Source organism: Coregonus clupeaformis, chromosome 26 (genome assembly GCF_020615455.1).
Source record: "Coregonus clupeaformis isolate EN_2021a chromosome 26, ASM2061545v1, whole genome shotgun sequence".
Taxonomy (NCBI): Eukaryota; Metazoa; Chordata; class Actinopteri; order Salmoniformes; family Salmonidae; genus Coregonus; species Coregonus clupeaformis.
Genome location: NC_059217.1, coordinates 13,173,471 through 13,193,306, shown reverse-complemented (window position 1 = coordinate 13,193,306; position 19,836 = coordinate 13,173,471). Strand labels below are relative to the sequence as shown.

The 19,836-nt window shown below is 43.5% G+C and overlaps 1 protein-coding gene across 1 annotated transcript; it reads right to left on the bottom strand.

Moving 5' to 3' along the window:
- Positions 1-632: 632 nt before the first annotated feature.
- LOC121540395 (lon protease homolog, mitochondrial-like) lies at positions 633-10,727 on the bottom strand. Its single transcript, XM_041849239.2, is given in 15 exon segments — positions 633-1,157; positions 2,815-2,979; positions 3,342-3,513; positions 3,515-3,569; positions 5,140-5,293; positions 5,509-5,649; positions 6,360-6,476; positions 6,637-6,759; positions 6,909-6,996; positions 7,116-7,294; positions 7,460-7,598; positions 7,979-8,166; positions 8,435-8,524; positions 8,889-9,018; positions 10,660-10,727. Coding segments are annotated over 15 exon segments (1,986 nt in total). The 3' UTR covers positions 633-980.
- Positions 10,728-19,836: the final 9,109 nt, after the last annotated feature.

Here is a 19,836-nt window from a genome sequence, read left to right as displayed (position 1 = left end):
TACATATGCTTCAGGCTGCATGTCTTTTCAAGTTTACTAGGGTGAGATGCCTGCAGACACTACAGACCTGGAGTAGAACTCTTCAGATGTCTTTGGGGCACGTCTGTCTAAATAAGCCATTTACTTTCATTGAAATCTGAGTGTCTAATCGTCTGGGTAGTGTACTTCCCAGTAGTACAGTTGCCTGCATTTTTAGACATGCCAAAGGGATAGCCAATGATATACAAGTCTTACCGGCAGCCTGTGTGCTTTCTGCAGAAACTGGCAAATGGTATGTTATGAAACCACTGTTGATCAAGTGGGCACAAACAATTGTGTTAAATGACAGTACTCAAGTTTGTTTCAACAGATTAAATGCAACCTACATATTTGGTCAATAAAAAAGACCTAAGTCTAGGCTGTGTAGCAGTGACATGACCAACTGGTAGTTTTTGGGGATCTTTGTATTACTGTTGTAAAGCTAGCATCCCCTCCTAAGGCCTACTGTACTTCAACACATCAGGGGTGTTCTCAGGGGTTGAACATTGCTGATAGAAATGCAATTTATAGAGCTGATCCTTTCCTATTTTAGTCATTTAGCAGACGCTCTTATCCAGAGCGACTTACAGTTAGTGAGTGCATACATTTTCATACTGGCCCCCCGTGGGAAACGAACCCACAACCCTGGTGTTGCAAGCGCCATGCTCTACCAACTGAGCTACAGGGGAGACAATCGTACCTGTTCTACACCATACATTTCTAGCAAACGTTCTTTAATGTTTTACCCTCCTGAACAGACCCCCTGCTCCGTGTCTGTGGTCCAACTGATCAGCTGTCTCACACACTGTCAGATGTAGGGCTTTAAACAGCAAGTGAATGTACTTATAAAACAAATCACTCATCAGAAAATCTGGTTTCATAGTTCAGGATGCCCTAAAGTCCATTACTGTGAATGTAGATAGACCATTATCTATCCAGTTGTATCCATCCCTGGTAGCCGCTCAGGCGCCAGACTCACAGCTTAATATGATTCGGTGTTGTGGAAAGACAATGTGGTACATCTTGGTGTAATGATCCACAAAGTGAACCTCCAGGCCCTCTGTGATGAACTCTGGCAGGTCAGAGAAGTCCTTGTTCTCAGCTGGTAAAGTCATGCAGGTCACCCCTGCACGCTTCACCTGGTGAGAGAAGGGAGGAATGTTCAAGCAGATTCATTACGACACTGCTAATAGAAAAACCTTCAGACACGTTTCCGAACATAAGCTCTGCCATACAGTGCATTTGGAAAAGTATTCAGACCCCTTGACTTTTTCCACATTTTGTTATGTTACAACCTTATTTTTAAATTGAGTAAATTGTTTTTTCCCCCCCTCATCAATCTATACACAATACCCCATAATGACAAAGCAAAAACTGTTTTTTTGATTTTTTTGGGGTAAATCTATTAAAATTATCATGAGTGGCTTCCGTCTGGCCACTCTACCATAAAGGCCTGATTGGTGGAGTGCTGCAGAGATGGTTGTCCTTCTGGAAGGTTCTCCCATCTCCACAGAGGAACTCTAGAGCTCTGTCAGAGTGACCATTGGGTTCTTGGTCACCTCCCTGATTGCTCAGTTTGGCCAAGTGGCCAGCTGTAGGAAGAGTCTTGGTTGTTCCAAACTTCTTCCATTTAAGAATGATGAAGGCCACTGTGTTCTTGGGGACCTTCAATGCTGCAGAAATGTTTTGGTACCCTTCCCCAGATCTGTGCCTCGACACAATCCTGTCTCGGAGCTCTACGGACAATTCCTTCGTCCTCGTGGCTTTTTTTGCTCTGACATGCACTGTCAACTGTGGGACCTTATATAGACAGGTGTGTGCCTTTCCAAATCATGTCCAATCAATGAAATTTACCACAGGTGGACTACAATCAAGTTGTAGAAACATCTCAAGGATGATCAATGGAAACAAGATGCACCTGAGCTCATTTTCGAGTCTCATAGCAAAGGGTCTGAATACTTATGTAAATAAGGTGTTTTTGATTTTTAATACATTTGTAAAAATGTCTAAAAACCTGTTTTCGCTTTGTCATTATGGGGTATTGTGTGTAGATTGATGAGGAATTGTATTTATTTAATCAATTTTAGAATAAGGCTGTAATGTAACAAAATGTAGAAAAAGGGAAGGGGTCTGAATGCACTGTATACAACCATATCTATCAGAGGAGGCTGGTGGGAGGAGCTATTTGAGGACAGGCTGGTTGTATGGCTGGAATAGTATAAATAGAATGAAGTCAAACGCGTGGTTCCCATATCCTTGATACTGTTCTACTATTCCTCTGTAGCTCAGCTGGTAGAGCACGGCGCTTGTAACGCCAAGGTAGTGGGTTCGATCCCCGGGACCACCCATACGCAAAACATTTTTTTATGCATGACTGTAAGTCGCTTTGGATAAAAGCGTCTGCTAAATGGCATATCATCATATCATTACAATGAGCCTGTCCTATAGCTCCTCCCACCAGCCTCTGATATCTATGCAAACTCCACTGTCATTTCCAGTTTCATACTACCATTGTACCCTCATGATTTATTTTGAACAGGCTTTCAGAAGAACATATTGAACCATACATTAAACTAAGTCATATGCAAAACGTATAGTTGCATATAGTTTTGAATATCAGCAATCTGGAAGAGTTACTTCACATACCACTCTACTATAACAAACTAACAGGCTACTTGAAGTACATTTTGCTTCCTTCTTGGTTAATGTCCTCATAAAATGTATTAATTGGTGAATCTATCACACTAAGCTCCCTGGTAAATAAACAGAGTGTTATTAGTAAAAATTATGTCTCACAGCAATGGTCTTCTCCTTGATGCCTCCCACAGGCAGGATCTTTCCGGTCAGGGACACCTCTCCCGTCAAGGCCAAATTCTCCCGCACTGGCGTGTTGGTCGCCAGGGACAGCAGGGCCGTAACGATGGTGCAGCCGGCACTGGGCCCGTCCTTGGGAGTAGCACCCTGTAAACAACCAAAGTCGTCCTCAGTGAGTGATACAGGGAGAGTAGAGGTTAATAAGAAACTTCTTCATGAGGTTATGTATAAAAATCAATACACAACACAGTTCCTTTCGGTATGGCTTGTCTACAGTGGATGTTGTTTGTGTACATTGAAGGTCCCTTTTCATAGAATACTGTAATGGGTATATGACATGAAGATCAGATTACATGGTCAGTACATGTACATCGAAATCTTTACATCGAGGCAAAAACAAACCGACACAGTTTGTACGAAAGGGATGTGCAGATCCAGGTGTATACCAGACAAAACGTTAGAACTGCTACAGTCTGTAAGGACAGTGCCGTTAATTACATCAACCCTACCTCAGGGACGTGCAGATGGAGATGGGAGCCAGAAAATAAGTCGTTGTCCAGCTGCTGCTTCACGAGGAAGGCCCTGGCGAAGGTACTGGCGATCTTAGCGCTCTCCTTCATCACATCTCCAAGCTGCCCTGTGATCTCCAGGGACCCATCCCTGGGGCCGTCCTTATCCTTACCCCCCCGTGTCTCGCGGCCGTCTCAGTGCCATCTCTATAAACAGCGTGGTGCCACCTGGAGAGGAGTGATGAAGTGGGGGACTTTAAGATCAGAGCTGTGTTTGTATTGTTCTCTATGGATAATGCTTGTAAAACACATCTCTCTTCTACACTGAACAAAAATATAAGCGCAACATGTAAAGTGTTGGTCCCATGTTTCATGAGCTGAAATAAAAGATCCCAGAAATGTTCAATATGCACAAAAAGCTTATTTCTCTAAAATGTTGTGCACACATTTGTTTACATCCCTGTTAGTGAGCATTTCTCATTTGCCAATATAATGCATTCACCTGACAGGTGTGGCATATCAAGAAGCTGATTAAACAGCATGATCATTACACAGGTGCACCTTGTGCTGGGGACAAAAGGCCATTAACATTTTGTCACACAACACAATGCCACAGATGTCTCACATTTTGAGAGAGTGTGCAATTGGCATGGTGACTGCCAGAATATGCACCAGAGCTGTTGCCAGAAAATTGAATGTTCATTTCTCTACCATAAGCCGCCTCTAACGTAGTTTTAGAGAATTTGGCAGTACGTCCAACCGGCCTCTCAACTACAGACCACGTGTAACCATGCCAGACCAGGACCTCCACATCCGGGTTCTTCACCTGCGGGATGGTCTGAGATGAGCCACCCGGACAGCTGATGAAACTGTGAGTTTGCAAAACCAAAGAATTTCTGCACAAACTGTCAGACACAGTCTCAGGGAAGCTCATCTGCGTGCTCGTCGTCCTCACCAGGGTTTTGATCAGACTGCAGTTCAGCGTTGTAACCGACTTCAGTGGGCAAATGCTCACCTTTGATGGCCACTGGCACACTGGAGAAGTGTGCTTTTCACGGATGAATTCCGGTTTCAACTGTACCGGGCAAATGGCAGACATTGGGCGAGCGGTTTGCTGATGTCAACATTGTGAACAGAGTGCTGCATGGTGGCGGTGGGGTTATGGTATGGGCAGGCATTAGCTACGGACAACAAACACAATTGCATTTTATCGATGGAATTTGAATGCACAGAGATACCGTGACGAGATCCTGAGGCCCATTGTCGTGCCATTCATCCGCCGCCATCACCTCATGTTTCAGCATGATAATGCATAGCCCCTTGTCGCAAGGATCTGTAAACAATTCCTGGAAGCTGAAAATGTCCCAGTTCTTCCATGGCCTGCATACTCACCCATTGAGCATGTTTGGGATGCTCTGGATCAACGTGTACGACAGCGTGTTTCAGTTCCCGCCAACATCCAGCAACTTCGCACAGCCATTGAAGAGGAGTGGGACAACATTCCACAGGCCACAATCAACAGCCTGATCAACTCTATGTAAAGGAGATGTGTAGTGCTGCAGGAGGCTAATGGTGGTCACACCAGATACAGACTGGTTTTCTGATCCACACCCCTACTTTTTTTTTTGTATCTGTGACCAACCGATGCATATCTGTATTCCCAGTCATGTGAAATCCATAGAATAGACCCTAATGAATTTATTTCAATTGACTGATTTCCTTATATGAACAGTAACTTGTTGCATGTTGCATTTATATTTTTGTTCAGTGTATGTTCCATGTCACTGGTCTTTCTTACCCATGGCTGTCCATGCCAGGCCCATGACAACGCCAGGCGGTGTTCTATCCACAGTGAAGATGGGCTTGCCGACATAATCCTGCAGGTTGTCAGGGGTAACCTGGACTGCCGTCTCCTCCCTGCTTACTATACGGAACGCCACTTTCCTGAACACCTGGATACATCAGCAACATTCTAAAGTCTATTATTTCCCTTTTCATAGGGCAGAATCTTAACTTCCACTTAAGTCGAATAAATGAAAATTTGTCCCATAGTGTATAGAGAATACATTTACATTTTACATTTACGTCATTTAGCAGACGCTCTTATCCAGAGCGACTTACAAATACCCACTAAGACATGCAGTCAGAAGGTGAAGGTTGGGCTGACCTTCTCCACTTGTTTCTGTAGGTTCCTTACTCCACTCTCTCTGCAGTACTGTCTGATGAGAAGGTTCAGAGCCTCTGGCGAGATGTTGGTCGTATCCTCAGTCAGCCCACACTGAGTACGCAACTGGGGTACCAGGTACTTCTGTTAGAGAGAGAGAAATAGACGAGACAGAGTTACAGTGAGATGGAGATACAACCAACAGCTAGGAGTCCATCCATTTGTCAAACATTTTTCATATTCTAATAATTTGCACAAAAAGATATGCGCATTTTACGCATTTGGCTTGTGCTTAAAAAGCTTGCGTACTGACCTAGTGCCGATGGTTTTTTCACAAAGAGTATTGTGATAAACAGCAAATTTGCCTACTCTGGTCTGGCACATGCGCTCTAGCAGACGGCTCACAGATACAGTGCAATGATTAAATGATGTGATTATGAATTAGAGCAAGATCATTTTTATTTGTCACCTGGCAGCCTAGCACCGATCGTCAAGTCACCAGCATACAAATTAAGACCCTTTGTATTTATTGGAAAAGAGCATCAAGCTCATCACCATGCACTTTCACCACCCTGTGAAGTTCATCATAACATGAATCATCTGTAGCTATTAAACTGTCCACACAACACAGACAAGTTGCTGTTTCCATCAGGTCTGTCATTTGTTTTTTATCCGACAAGTACTTTACTCGCATAAAAAGGTTGGATGGAAACATTGTTAATGACTCAATGTTTGATGTAAGATGGGGTGGGTGTTTTGCTTTGTTATGTAAACCATGTTTGTTGACTTTGTCTTCTCTATGCGTTGTATGTTGAGACGGCTGTCTGATTGAATCTAATGTCGTAACACATTACCTCAGCGGTGGCTAGTTTCTCCTGGGCCACGTATCCAGACACGTTGATCATCTCCATGCGGTCTCTCAGGGGCTCTGGGATGGTGTCAGTCACATTGGCAGTGCAGATAAACAGAACCTAGAAAGAACACAAGGACACAAACCGTTAGATTCAAGACCATGATCCATTCATTATTAGTGTCGGGCTGTAACAAAAGTCTGCACACACTGAAGCCCTGCAGGACCAGGAATGGCCACCATTGGCTAGAGAATCCTAATGGGTGTGTGTGTCCACCTACCTTGGATAGGTCCACAGGCACATCTAGGTAGTGATCCAGAGAGTTGAAGTTCTGTTCCGGGTCCAGGAGCTCCAGCAGAGCTGAGGACGTGTCGCCTCGGTAACCACAACCTATCTTGTCAACCTGGAAGAATAAACACAGAATGGTCAATCACCTCCTTCACCAATAATACAGTGATACAAACAATACACAACGAAATGAATGTCAACCAAATAAAACTAGAGCTGACTACATAGCAAAAGATCTTTGAAAATAAAGTTGTTGTTATTCACCTCATCAATAAGGACCAGTGGGTTTTCTGTCTTTGTCTTCTTGAGGCATTGAATGATCTTTCCAGGCATGGCTCCCACATATATTCTCCTGAAAACACACAACACAAAAGTACAGTAAGTAATAGTTACTCTCAACTCTGTATTGTCTAGTATTTGAATAGTGACATAATTGTTTTATTGAGCAATAAACAGTAGCTAAGTACCCACCTGTGGCCTTTGATTTCGGCAACATCTGTCACACCACCAACACTGAAGCGGAAATATTCTCGGTTGAGTGCTCTGGCGATGGAGCGGGCGATACTGGTCTTTCCTACACCAGGAGGGCCAAAGAAACACAGGATCTTTCCCTGGGTTGAGCCTCTCAGCTGGCTCACTGCAATAAACTCCTGCAGGAGGGAAGAGAGGGAGATGGGTGAGGTCAAGGGAAAACTGTATTTTCTTGGTGAGGAAATATTTGGTAACAGATGATTATAGTTTTTTGACATCCAAAATCTGACTGTCAAACACTGTCAGATTGTGACCATGGTGATCCCACAGTGCAATCCTCTCACCAGAATGCATTTCTTGACGTCGTCCATCCCATAATGGTCCTCCTCCAGCACCTCTTTGGCCCGTTTCAGCTCTAGGTTTTCCTCACTATTAGTTCCCCAGGGCATCGAGGTCAGCCAGTCCAGATAGTTCCGGGTCACACTGCACACAGAATCAACGGAGAGTTTAATAGAAGAGTCATGTTCATCACATACATGTTCAAGAGCGTCTTTTCAGAGTTTGTTTAAAATAGGACATATGTGACAAAAAATCCAATGATCTTTCTGAGTGATTTTTCAAAGGTGAGGCTAAAGCGGAGGCCACACTCTGACTCCAAAATCAACCCCCTACCCCCATGGCACTTGCGTACATCTATGAGGATTGGACAGGTGTAAGCAATATGGTGGTAAGCTCCATTTTGCCCTCTGATAGGCCAGGTGTAATTGTCGCCATATTGCTTAAACCCATGCAATCCTCTCCGATCTACACGTTCCTATTGGCCAGGGACAGGCTAGGGGTTGATTCAGGGTTCAGGGACTGACTTGAACTCTGAGGAGTGGTTGTCCAGCAGGCTGAGTTTGTTGAGCGCCTCATTGATGACGTCCATGATGTGCTGGGGCACAGTGCGATCCTTCAGCCTCTCCCTGAACTTCTCCTTGATGGTGTCCTTGTCCTCCTTCTCCAGGCCTAGCTCCTTCTTAATGATCTTCAGCTGCTCCTGCAGGAGGTACTTCCCACAGAGAATAATACAGATACAATATCATAATTATATCAAATATTGTGATCTATTTAATTCTGTCCAGGGAATCAAAGAGTTGTCATATTGGATTGGTGCACGGCCCATCTTTTCCCATTCATTTAGGACACTATTTTACAGTAAGATTTGTCATTTAATTTAGCAAAGAGCTTGAGCTGATGAAAAAATTGTTTTGAAGAGGTACTGTACATCTCAAAATTGGCTAATGAGGGAGACGTCACTTACCTCCTTGCCAAGGCACTGCCAAGGCACTGCCAAGGCGATGCTGCTGCTTACTCAGCTCATATTCTTTCTTCAGCAGCGATAAAGCCTTGCACAGACGTTTGGGAATCTGAGGAGAGCGTTAAAAAGTTTTTGAAAAATGATTGTCTTGATGAAGTACTGAGAATTGTATGTTATGTCGATATAATATGTAAATGTAATAATATAATATTTGCCATTTAGCAGACGCTTTTGTCCAAAGCGACTTACAGTCATGTATGCATACATTTTAAGTATGGGTGGTCCCGGGAATTGTACCCACTACCCTGGCGTTACAAACACCACGCTCTCTCTACCAATTGAGCTACAAAGCATATACTTATGGGCTTAATTTCTTATTTTTCTAGTTTGAACATCCATAGAAAGAAAAGGCAAAGAAAAGATTGTAAAGAGCTGATAATGTTTGTTAGTAAGGACAATCCCTGTCCACTTACATTGGTCTCTTCCAGGACGTCCTGTAGCTCGTGTGACACGGCCCCTGTTAGAGCCGCTCCCATGTCACTCAGATAGATGGGGTTGTCCACTACTGCCTGCCCAGCCTGCATCATCTGAAGAACAGACTGTCTGTACAGACACAATTACATTTTAGTCATTTGACAGACACTCATGCATTTAAAAAAGGGAGGCTGAAAAACACATGTGGGCATCTGAAGTAAAACCTTTTACAAAAATGAGTGTCAGTAACATTCACTGTGTTCGAATAAACATAAGAGTTCTGGACTATTAATGCATTCATAATTACCTTCATCTAGACCAGGGGTTCTCAAACTTTTTTGGGGCCGGGACCCTTTTTGTGATAGCAAATTCATTAGGGATCCCCTCATAACTAGAACACAACTCGAGTGAGATAGAAATAGCATTCAAAGAGTTTTACTATGACTTCGGCAGTGCATGGTTGGGCAAACCAAGTCTCGGGCTCTGGGAAGGAACATTTTAAAGGCCCGCCTCTTGGCATCGGAAAAGCCTCTTGGCATTGTTGTTGCAGCTTTAACACGAATATTCTGCAATTCTAACATTTCTTTCATGAGGCAGAGAGAAAACTTTGCAGTTTTAAAGCTTAAATTAGAGTGCATCAATAAGGGATCATAGCTTTCACCTGGATTCCCCTGGTCAGTCTATGATGATGTCACTTGTTAAATCCACTTCAAATCAGTGTAGATGAAGGGGAGGAGACCGGTTAAATAAGGATTTTTAAGCCTTGAGACATGGATTGTGTATGTGTTGTGGCAGACCAGAGGGTTTGATCTAGATGTTTACACAGATCAGACACAAGTGTGATACCTCAGTTTCAAGGGTGTTTATTTAAACCAATAAAGAAAATAAACAACTCTCCTCCAGGAGACCTCTTCCTGGTTACCGTCTTCTGGGCTCCGGGGAATGCTGTATCCTCTGGGGTAGAACACAGAGCCCCTCGGTTCTAGCAGACCGTGAGGACGTCGATCCGGTAGCAACCTCTCACTACCTCCAACCCTCCCGTGTGCTGCCCTCCTGGCAGCTTTATGGGCCCCGTATGGCTGGTGAGCAATCAGCCCCTTCATTACTCACCAGCCTCAATCAGCCCCAATTAATCCTGGCCAGAGGACCCGTCGGGACCTGGCACGTCCAGCAGAGGGCGCCACCGCCGCATTATGTAGACTCCGTCTGTCACCAGGCCTCGACGAGTCTCCCCCTGTTGGCTTATCCGTGGTATGCCACATTGTGCCACTCAGAGGGTGAATTGGCAAGACAAAATATTTAAGTGTCTTTGAACTGGAGATGGTAGTAGGTTCCAGACACCGGTTTGGGTGTGTCAAGAACTGCAACGCTGCTGGGTTTTTCACGCTCAACAGTTTCCCTTGTGTATCAAGAATGGTCCACCACCCAAAGGACAACCAGCCAACTTGACACAACTGTGGGAAGCATTGTAGTGAACATGGGCCAGCATCCCTTTGGAATGCTTTCGACACCTTATAGAGTCCATGCCCCGACAAATTGAGTCTGTCCTGAGGGCAAAAGGGGGGTGAGGGGGTGCAACTCAATATTAGGAAGGTGTTTTGTACACTGGTATATATTTCTATATATATTTTGAGATCTGGTCGCGGACCCCGTGCAGTACTTCCGCGGACCCCTGGCCCCACTTTGAGAACCCCTGATCTAGACATTGGGAGACACATTCACAGGTATTTTGAACAACAGTTATTTATTTTAAAAGAAAAATGTAATTACCTGTAATGTGGATTAAGGGCGATAATATCACGGATGGTCTTCACAATCTCTGCTGTCAGTGCCTTCATAAAAAGACACAAGTACATTCACTTATGTGTTTCCTTAATAAATAAAAAATAAGCCTAAACAACACCAACAGCTATGGGCAATTCCATGAAAATGGAATTATGCTTAGACTCAGATTTGTCACTTTAAAATGTAATATATATAAACAATTATTTCAAAGTTTAACAAACCATACGACTTTATGCACAAGGACTACTTTTAACAATTTACACAGAAAACGTCACAAAAACACATTTACTGGAAGAACTGTGCAGATGCAAAGTTTGGTAACAGAATTACGGTAAAATATCCCTCCTTTTTTGATGTGACCATGTTTTCCAAAAACTAAAAATTAAGATTCAAAGTTGTCTGCAGAAAGAATGGGGTGTCAGCTATGACATTACACCTTGAGTTTGAAAACATGTATTTGGGTTATTGAACTACAGTAGGTGAAGTGGTAACGAAATTACGGTAACGGAATTACATCATGGGTCCCTGATCTGTACCATACAGAAATGCATAATTATGGATGAATATCATTCTCTTCATGGTGAGGTCTCCTGTATAGGTACACAAAAGGTAGAAATATGCAATATCCTTCTTTTCATATTTGGGTATTATTCTACAAATTGGCTATTATTGTAATGAGCTCCGCCCCCAAAAAAGACCACATTTGGTTGGTCTGGACCAGACAAAATCTGAGCCAATCATAGACATCTATGTTTCACAAGTTTGGACATCACAGTACAGTAGAGTATAGTACAGTACAGCACAGCACAGCAGAGTTCAGTACAGTATAGTAAAGTACATATGTTCAGTACAGTAGAGTACATTATATTCTACTGTACTCTAGTGTACTGTACTTTACTTTTCTTTACTGTACTGTACGGTCCGAACTTGTGAAACATAGACGTCTATGATTGGTTGAGATTTGGTCCAGCTAGGGTGGACTGACCTAATTTCAACTACTTTTCAATGTCCATGGATGTCCGGTGTCGGTCGGTGCTCATTGGGTGAGGATGCTTGTTACAGTAAATAGAAAGAGGGTAAGTTTTAGGTGTCAGTAATTTCCGGAAGAGGTGACATTAACTGGAGAGAGAGAGAGAGAGAGAGAGAGAGAGAGAGAGCAGCAGAGAGGGAGAGTGAGGGGTTGTCCTGAACCAGTGTTTCCCAACTCCAGTCCTCAAGTACCCCCAACAGCACACATTTTTGTTGTAGCCCCGGACAAAGTCACCTGATTCAACTCATTGAGGGCTTGATGAGGTGTGCTTGTCCGAGACTACAACAAAAATGTGTGCTGTTGCGGGTACTTGAGGACGAGTTGGGAAACAATGGTCCAGACTTTTTTCCCAGTCTTGCTTTGACCACCAGACAACAGAAAGATTTAAAAAACAGTTATGAGCTGAACATAACAGTATTTAGTATTTATTAGGATGCCCATTAGCTGCTGCCAAACAGAGTTAAAACACAAGAACAGCCTAAATCATAAATACAAATATACATCATACAAGACATTACTACACTGAGCAAAAATATGTCATGACGTTACTTTCATTAATATGATGACTGTTATTTATCGAATCAAATAACTATGTTTAATTGTTACTCGATTAAATGAATCATGTAACAATTAACTCATTAGGATTTGGGGCACCACGGAAGAAGTTGTTTATAGAGTTACCATCTCCCAAATTAAACTCTCAACGTATCAATCATTACCTCTTATCAGTCTCATTCTGAACGGTCGTAGACTTCTTGGATCTGCATGAAACCTAGCTTTACTTATGATTCAGCACTACACAAATTGGCTTAATTATTTATTTACTAGCTAACTAAATAATAACACAGAATAACATACACACTTAATACATGAGAAAAAGTCCCTAGCGGACTAACAACATGACTGCTTGGTTACCAAAAGAGGGAGGGGTAGATAGGGAGAGGGAGAGAGAGAGACTACCCTCAAAGCAATCATAATACTTTGCTCACGAATCACCACCCGTTTGGGGTAAGAAATCATGAATGTATTTACATGTAGAATGTCTTCCTTCGTCGTTTATCTCTGTTGGACTCAAGCCTTCTTGGGAAGGGGTCAGTTGGTGTCCTGAGTCGGTGTAAGACTCTGGTTGTCCACCAGAGGTCAAAATGTCCTTCTTCTTAGTTGTCCTGGCTTGTAGTGGAGTGTTCTCAGAACAGCTACTCAGCTGCAGACTGGCAATGTTCAGGTCTAGTCTGGTGAGTTTATCTTCTTCACCTACTTGAGGTTCAAAGTTCAAACCATTTCAAACATGTAGCCACAGCTCCACACTTTCTGGTCTGATGTGAATTTGTCTTTCAAGCCTTTATGCCCTCTTGGTAAAAGGGGAGTTCCTACTTGCTGACACGATCTCTGAGCTCACTTGTGTGTGGCTACTGACTGGTGCGAAGCTTATATGAAACTATGATCTCGTTAAAAAACTAAAATCACATTCCTATCTTAACAAACATACTCTCATAATTTTCCATATTATATACACAACATATTGGATGTAAACTTGACAGATAAAGTGTGTATACTTTCCAAATTACAGTATTTTCTCTATAACAGTTTTAATGACATCACAAAATAATAAACAATGTGACATGATTATTCTTTAGATCCCCACTGACCATTCCAAACATTCGGATGTTAGAAACCGCCCCCTCCCCTCCCCTCCCCTCCCCCCTCCCTCTTCTGTGGGTGAGAGGGGGTCTGGTTGTTGTCAACCACTGGCAAGCTGATCTGAGGCCTTAGATCCTCACCTGTAGTCATGACAAATATAAACGCAACATGCAACAATTTCTAAGATTTTACTGAGTTACAGTTCATATAAAGAAATCAGTCAATTTAAATGAATTCATTAGGCCCTAATCTATGGATTTCACATGAAGGGGAATACAGATATGCATCTGTTGGTCACAGATACCTTTACAAAAAAAAGTAGGGGCATGACTCAGAAAACCAGTCAGTATCTGGTGTGAACACCATTTGTGTGACCACCAAATGTATCTGCAGCGCGACACATTTCCATTTCCTTCGCATAGAGTTGATCAGGCTGTTGATTGTGGCCTGTGGAATGTTGTCCCACTCCTCTTCAATGGCAGTGCGAAGTTGCTGGATATTGGCGGGAACTGGAACACGCTGTCGTACACATTGATCCAGAGCATCCCAAACATGCTCAATGGGTGACATGTCTGGTGAGTATGCAGGCCATGGAAGAACTGGGACATTTTCAGCTTCCAGGAATTGTGAACAGATCATTGCGTCATGGGGCCGTGCATTATCACGCTGAAACATGAGGTGAAGGCAGCAGATGATTCGCGCGACAATTGGCCTCAGGATCTCTTCACGGTATCTCTGTGCATTCAAATTGGCATCGATAAAATGAAATTTTGTTCGTTGTCCGTAGCTTATCCCTGCCCATACCATAACCCCACCGCCACCATGGGGCATTCTGTTCTCAACATTGACATCAGCAAACTGCTCGCCCACACGGCGCCATACACGCTGTCTGCCAAATGCCCGGAACAGTTCAAACCAGGACTCATCCATGAAGAGCACACTTCTCCAGCGTGCCAGTGGCCATAGAAGGTGAGCATTTGCCCACTGAAGTCAGTTACGACGCCGAACTGCAGTCAGGTCAAGAACCTGGTCAGGATGACGAACGCGCAGATGAGCTTCCCTGAGACGGTTTCTGACAGTTTGTGCAGAAATTATTCGGTTGTGCAAACCCACAGTTTCATCAGCTGTCCGGATGGCTGGTCTCAGACGATCCCGCAGGTGAAGAAGCCGGATGTGGAGGTCCTGGGCTGGCGTGGTTACACGTGGTCTGCGGTTGTGAGGCCAGTTGGACGTACTGCCAAATTCTCTAAAACGATGTTAGAGGCAGTTTATGGTAGAGAAATGAACATTCAATTCTCTGGCAACAGCTCTGGTGGACATTCCTGCACCCAGCATGCCAATTGCACGCTCCCTCAAAACTTGAGGAGTCTGTGGCATTGTCTTGTGACAAAACTGCACATTTTAGAGTGGCATATTATTGTCCCCAGCACAAGGTGCACCTGTGTAATGATCATGCTGTTTAATCAGCTTCTTGTTATGCCACACCTGTCAGGTGGATGGATTATATTGGCAAATTACACATTTACAAAATAAAATCCACAATACTACAATACTGCAATGCGTATGCGTCTCTTCACAGTACGCGTTGTGCCTTGAGGTGATTTTTTATCTGTTTTGTAAATCGAATTTTACTGTTCGCCTGACTTAATTGATGTGGAAGAGAGTTCCATGTAGTCATCGCTCTATGTAGTACTGTGTATTTCCCAGAGTCTGTTCTAGACTTGGTGACTGTGAAGAGACCACTGGTGGTATGTCTTATGGGGTATGGGTGTCTGAGCGGTGTGTTAGCTGTTTGAACAGACAGTTCGGTGCTTTCAACACGTCAATACCTCTCACAAAGACAAGTAGTGATGCAGTCATATTCTCCCCTACTTTGAGCCAGAGATTGACATGCATGTTATTGATATTAGCCCTCTGTGTACATTTAAGGGCCAGCCGTGCTGCTCTATTCTGGGCCAACTGTAATTTGCCTATGTCTTCTTTGTGGCACTTGACCATATAACTGGGCAGTAGTCCAGGTGTGATAAAACTAAGGCCTGTAGCACTTGTTTAGTTGATTGTGATGTCAAGAAAGCAGAGCAGCGCTTTATCACGGACAGACATCTCCCCATCTTAGCTACCGTTGCATCAATAGGTTTTGACCATGGCTGTGTTCGAATACCCATACTAACATACTGTATACTACATACTATATACTATTCGTTCATTTTAGTATACTGTAAACTAATGGTATCGTTTCAGTTGAGCGTACTAGAGCTTTGCCTGTCTACCGGAAGTTGATGCTGTTGCTATGCAACCTCTTGCTAGCATAACAAATGACTAGCTAAACATTTTACGATTTCGGGGGTGTTCGTAAATTCAATCTGCAGTGCCAGAGTGCGCTCTGGGCATTCGTAAATCCAGAGCGTTGTCAGATTGTCCGTTCGTAAATTCAGAGAGTTTTGCTCTTGGAGCGTTCAGAGCACACACTGGACGCTCTGGCAGAGGAGTAGGGTTGATCTGAGCGTTCAACGGCAGTCAAGCACCCAAGCTTACTGGCTAACGTTGGCTAGCTACTTCCAAACACAAATGAGAGAACACCTCACTCTGACTATTTTACTCGCCCTAGCAGAGCTGGTTAGGCTGTTTTCATGTTATCCAGAGCGTTGGTAACTAACTGTGCTGCTGGCAATGTTTACTGAAACTGGCCATATTCAACGGGTGTTGAGTGTTCGTAAATTCATCAGTTATTCTGCAAGAGAGTGCTCTGAAATCGGAGCCAGAATAAACAATGTCTATTGAAATGCACAACGACTATACCACTTAGCTTAGAATTATGTGAATAATCAAGTCAATAAACGTTGGGTAGTTAGTTAGATAGCAGATAGTTAATATACTGCCTGGCAAGTTCAATGTATTAGTATCCAACTAACATTAGGTAACTAGCTAAGGATGTAGCTAACAAACTGTCAGCCAACATAACGTGTAACGTAACTTATTTGAAAAGTCATTACTTTATTACACTGCTCAACATTTTCTTAACATTTGTCATTAGTTAGAGCAATGAATTTGTATTCACTCTCGTCGGCTTTCCGCAATTTTCTTCAAATCTGAAAATGGTGTGAAGCCACGCCCATTTTCGGGAAGAATTCCATTATGGGCCCTAAAAGTACGGAAATCCTCTGCGTGTATACTTCAGCTGTGTTTGAATACTCATACTAACCGCACTAACCGCACTATTTGTGACGTGAATTGAGTATATAGTATGCTTATTGGTCATAGTATGGATATACGTAGTTAGTATGCCAAAAGTTCCCGGATGTCGTACTAAATTCGCCAAAATACGAAGTATACAGTGAGGGAAAAAAGTATTTGATCCCCTGCTGATTTTGTACGTTTGCCCACTGACAAAGACATGATCAGTCTATAATTTTAATTGTAGGTTTATTTGAACAGTGATCGACAGAATAACAACAACAAAATCCAGAAAAACGCATGTCAAAAATGTTATAAATTGATTTGCATTTTAATGAGGGAAATAAGTATTTGACCCCCTCTCAATCAGAAAGATTTCTGGCTCCCAGGTGTCTTTTATACAGGTAACGAGCTGAGATTAGGAGCACACTCTTAAAGGGAGTGCTCCTAATCTCAGCTTGTTACCTGTATAAAAGACCTGTCCACAGAAGCAATCAATCAATCAGATTCCAAACTCTCCACCATGGCCAAGACCAAAGAGCTCTCCAAGGATGTCAGGGACAAGATTGTAGACCTACACAAGGCTGGAATGGGCTACAAGACCATCGCCAAGCAGCTTGGTGAGAAGGTGACAACAGTTGGTGTGATTATTCGCAAATGGAAGAAACACAAAAGACCTGTCAATCTCCCTCGGCCTGGGGCTCCATGCAAGATCTCACCTCGTGGAGTTGCAATGATCATGAGAACGGTGAGGAATCAGCCCAGAACTATACGGGAGGATCCTGTCAATGATCTCAAGGCAGCTGGGACCATAGTCACCAAGAAAACAATTGGTAACACACTACGCCGTGAAGGACTGAAATCCTGCAGCGCCCGCAAGGTCCCCCTGCTCAAGAAAGCACATATACATGCCTGTCTGAAGTTTGCCAATGAACATCTGAATGATTCAGAGGAGAACTGAGTGAAAGTGTTGTGGTCAGATGAGACCAAAATGGAGCTCTTTGGCATCAACTCAACTCGCTGTGTTTGGATGAGGAGGAATGCTGCCTATGACCCCAAGAACACCATCCCCACCGTCAAACATGGAGGCGGAAACATTATGCTTTGGGGATGTTTTTCTGCTAAGGGGACAGGACAACTTCACCGCATCAAAGGGACGATGGACAGGGCCATGTACCGTCAAATCTTGGGTGAGAACCTCCTTCCCTCAGCCAGGGCATTGAAAATGGGTCGTGGATGGGTATTCCAGCATGACAATGACCCAAAACACACGGCCAAGGCAACAAAGGAGTGGCTCAAGAAGAAGCACATTATGGTCCTGGAGTGGCCTAGCCAGTCTCCAGACCTTAATCCCATAGAAAATCTGTGGAGGGAGCTGAAGGTTTGAGTTTCCAAACGTCAGCCTCGAAACCTTAATGACTTGGAGAAGATCTGCAAAGAGGAGTGGGACAAAATCCCTCCTGAGACAAGAAACGTCTGACCTCTATGATTGCCAACAAGGGTTTTTCCAGCAAGTACTAAGTCATGTTTTGCAGAGGGGTCAAATACTTATTTCCCTCATTAAAATGCAAATCAATTTATAACATTTTTGACATGCGTTTTTCTGGATATTTTTGTTGTTATTCTATCTCTCACTGTTCAAATAAACCTACCATTAAAATTATAGACTGATCATTTCTTTGTCAGTGGGCAAACTTACAAAATCAGCAGGGGATCAAATACTTTTTTCCCTCACTGTATCTTTGTTTCATAGTACAGTTTCTTCTTCATTTTGTTTAGTTTAGTCACATGACTTCTCAAGTTGCAGTACGTTTGCCAATCGGCTGTGCAGCCAGACTTATTTGCCATTCCTTTTGCCTCGTCCCTCTCAACCATTCAATTTTTCAATTCCTCATCAATCCACGGGGATTTAGATGTTTTTACAGTCAGTTTATTAATGGGTGCATGCTTATTAGTAACTGGAAAAAGCTACACTACATAACCAAAAGTATGTGGACACATGGGGGCGGCAAGTAGCTTAGTGGTTAAGAGCGTTGTGCCAGTAACCGAAAGGTCGCTGGTTCTAATCCCCGAGCCGACTAGGTGAAAAATCTGTCGATGTGCCCTTGAGCAAGGCACTTAACCCTAATTGCTCCTGTAAGTCGCTCTGGATAAGAGCGTCTGCTAAATGACTAAAAATATAAAATAATAAAAATACATGCTCGTCGAACATTTAATTCCAAAATCATGCCCTGCTAGAGATGCCCCGGTCAACTGTAAGTGCTGTTATTGTGAAGTGGAAATGTCTAGGAGCATCAACGGCTTAGCCTCAAACAGAACCGGCAAGTGCTGAAGCGCGTAGCGCGCAAAAATCATCTGTCTTCAGTTGCAACACTCACTACTGAGTTCCAAACTGCCTCTGGAAGCAACGTCAGCACAAGAACTGCTCGTTGGGAGCTTCATGAAATGGGTTTCCATGGCCGAGCAGCCGCACACAAGCCTAAAATCACCATGCGCAATGCCAAGCATCGGCTGGAGTGGTGTAAAGCTCGCCGCCATTGGACTCTGGAGCAGTGGAAATGCGTTATCTGGAGTGAATCATGGAACGCTACCTGCCCGAATGCATATTGCCAACTGTAACGTTTGGTGGAGGTCTGGGGTTGTATTTCATGGTTCGGGCTAGGCCCCTTAGTTCCAGTGAAGGAAAATCTAAACACTACAGCATACAACGGCATTCTAGACGATTCTGTGCCCATACAGAAATGGTTTGTCGAGATCGGTGTGGAAGAACTTGACTGGCCTGCACAGAGCCCTGACCTCAACCCCATCGAACACCTTTGCGATGAATTGGAACACCGACTGCTCTTGTGGCTGAATGGAAGCAAGTCCCCGCAGCAATGTTCCAACATCTAGTGGAGGCTGCAGCAAAGGGGGGACCAACTCCATGTTAATGGCCATGATTTTGGAATGAGATGTTCGACGAGCAGGTGTCCACATACAGATCACTACATCTGATGGGTATGGTTACTGCTTTAAAGCAGATTTCTGCAGCATTAGTAAAGATGTGATCAATTTCTTCGCTGTGCTGTTTGTATATAACCTGGTAGGTTGACTGATTGCCCGAACCAGATTGCAGGCACAGGTTACAGTTTGAAGCTTTTTCTTGAATGGATAGCTTGATGAAAACCAGTCAATGTTTAGGTCACCCAGAAAATATACCTCTCTGTTAATATCACATACACCATTTAGTGTGACCATTTTGGTCGCACCAGTGCGCCTAGAAAAAAAATAAAAATATTCACCCATATTATAATTGTTGTAATGATTAGGATACTTTG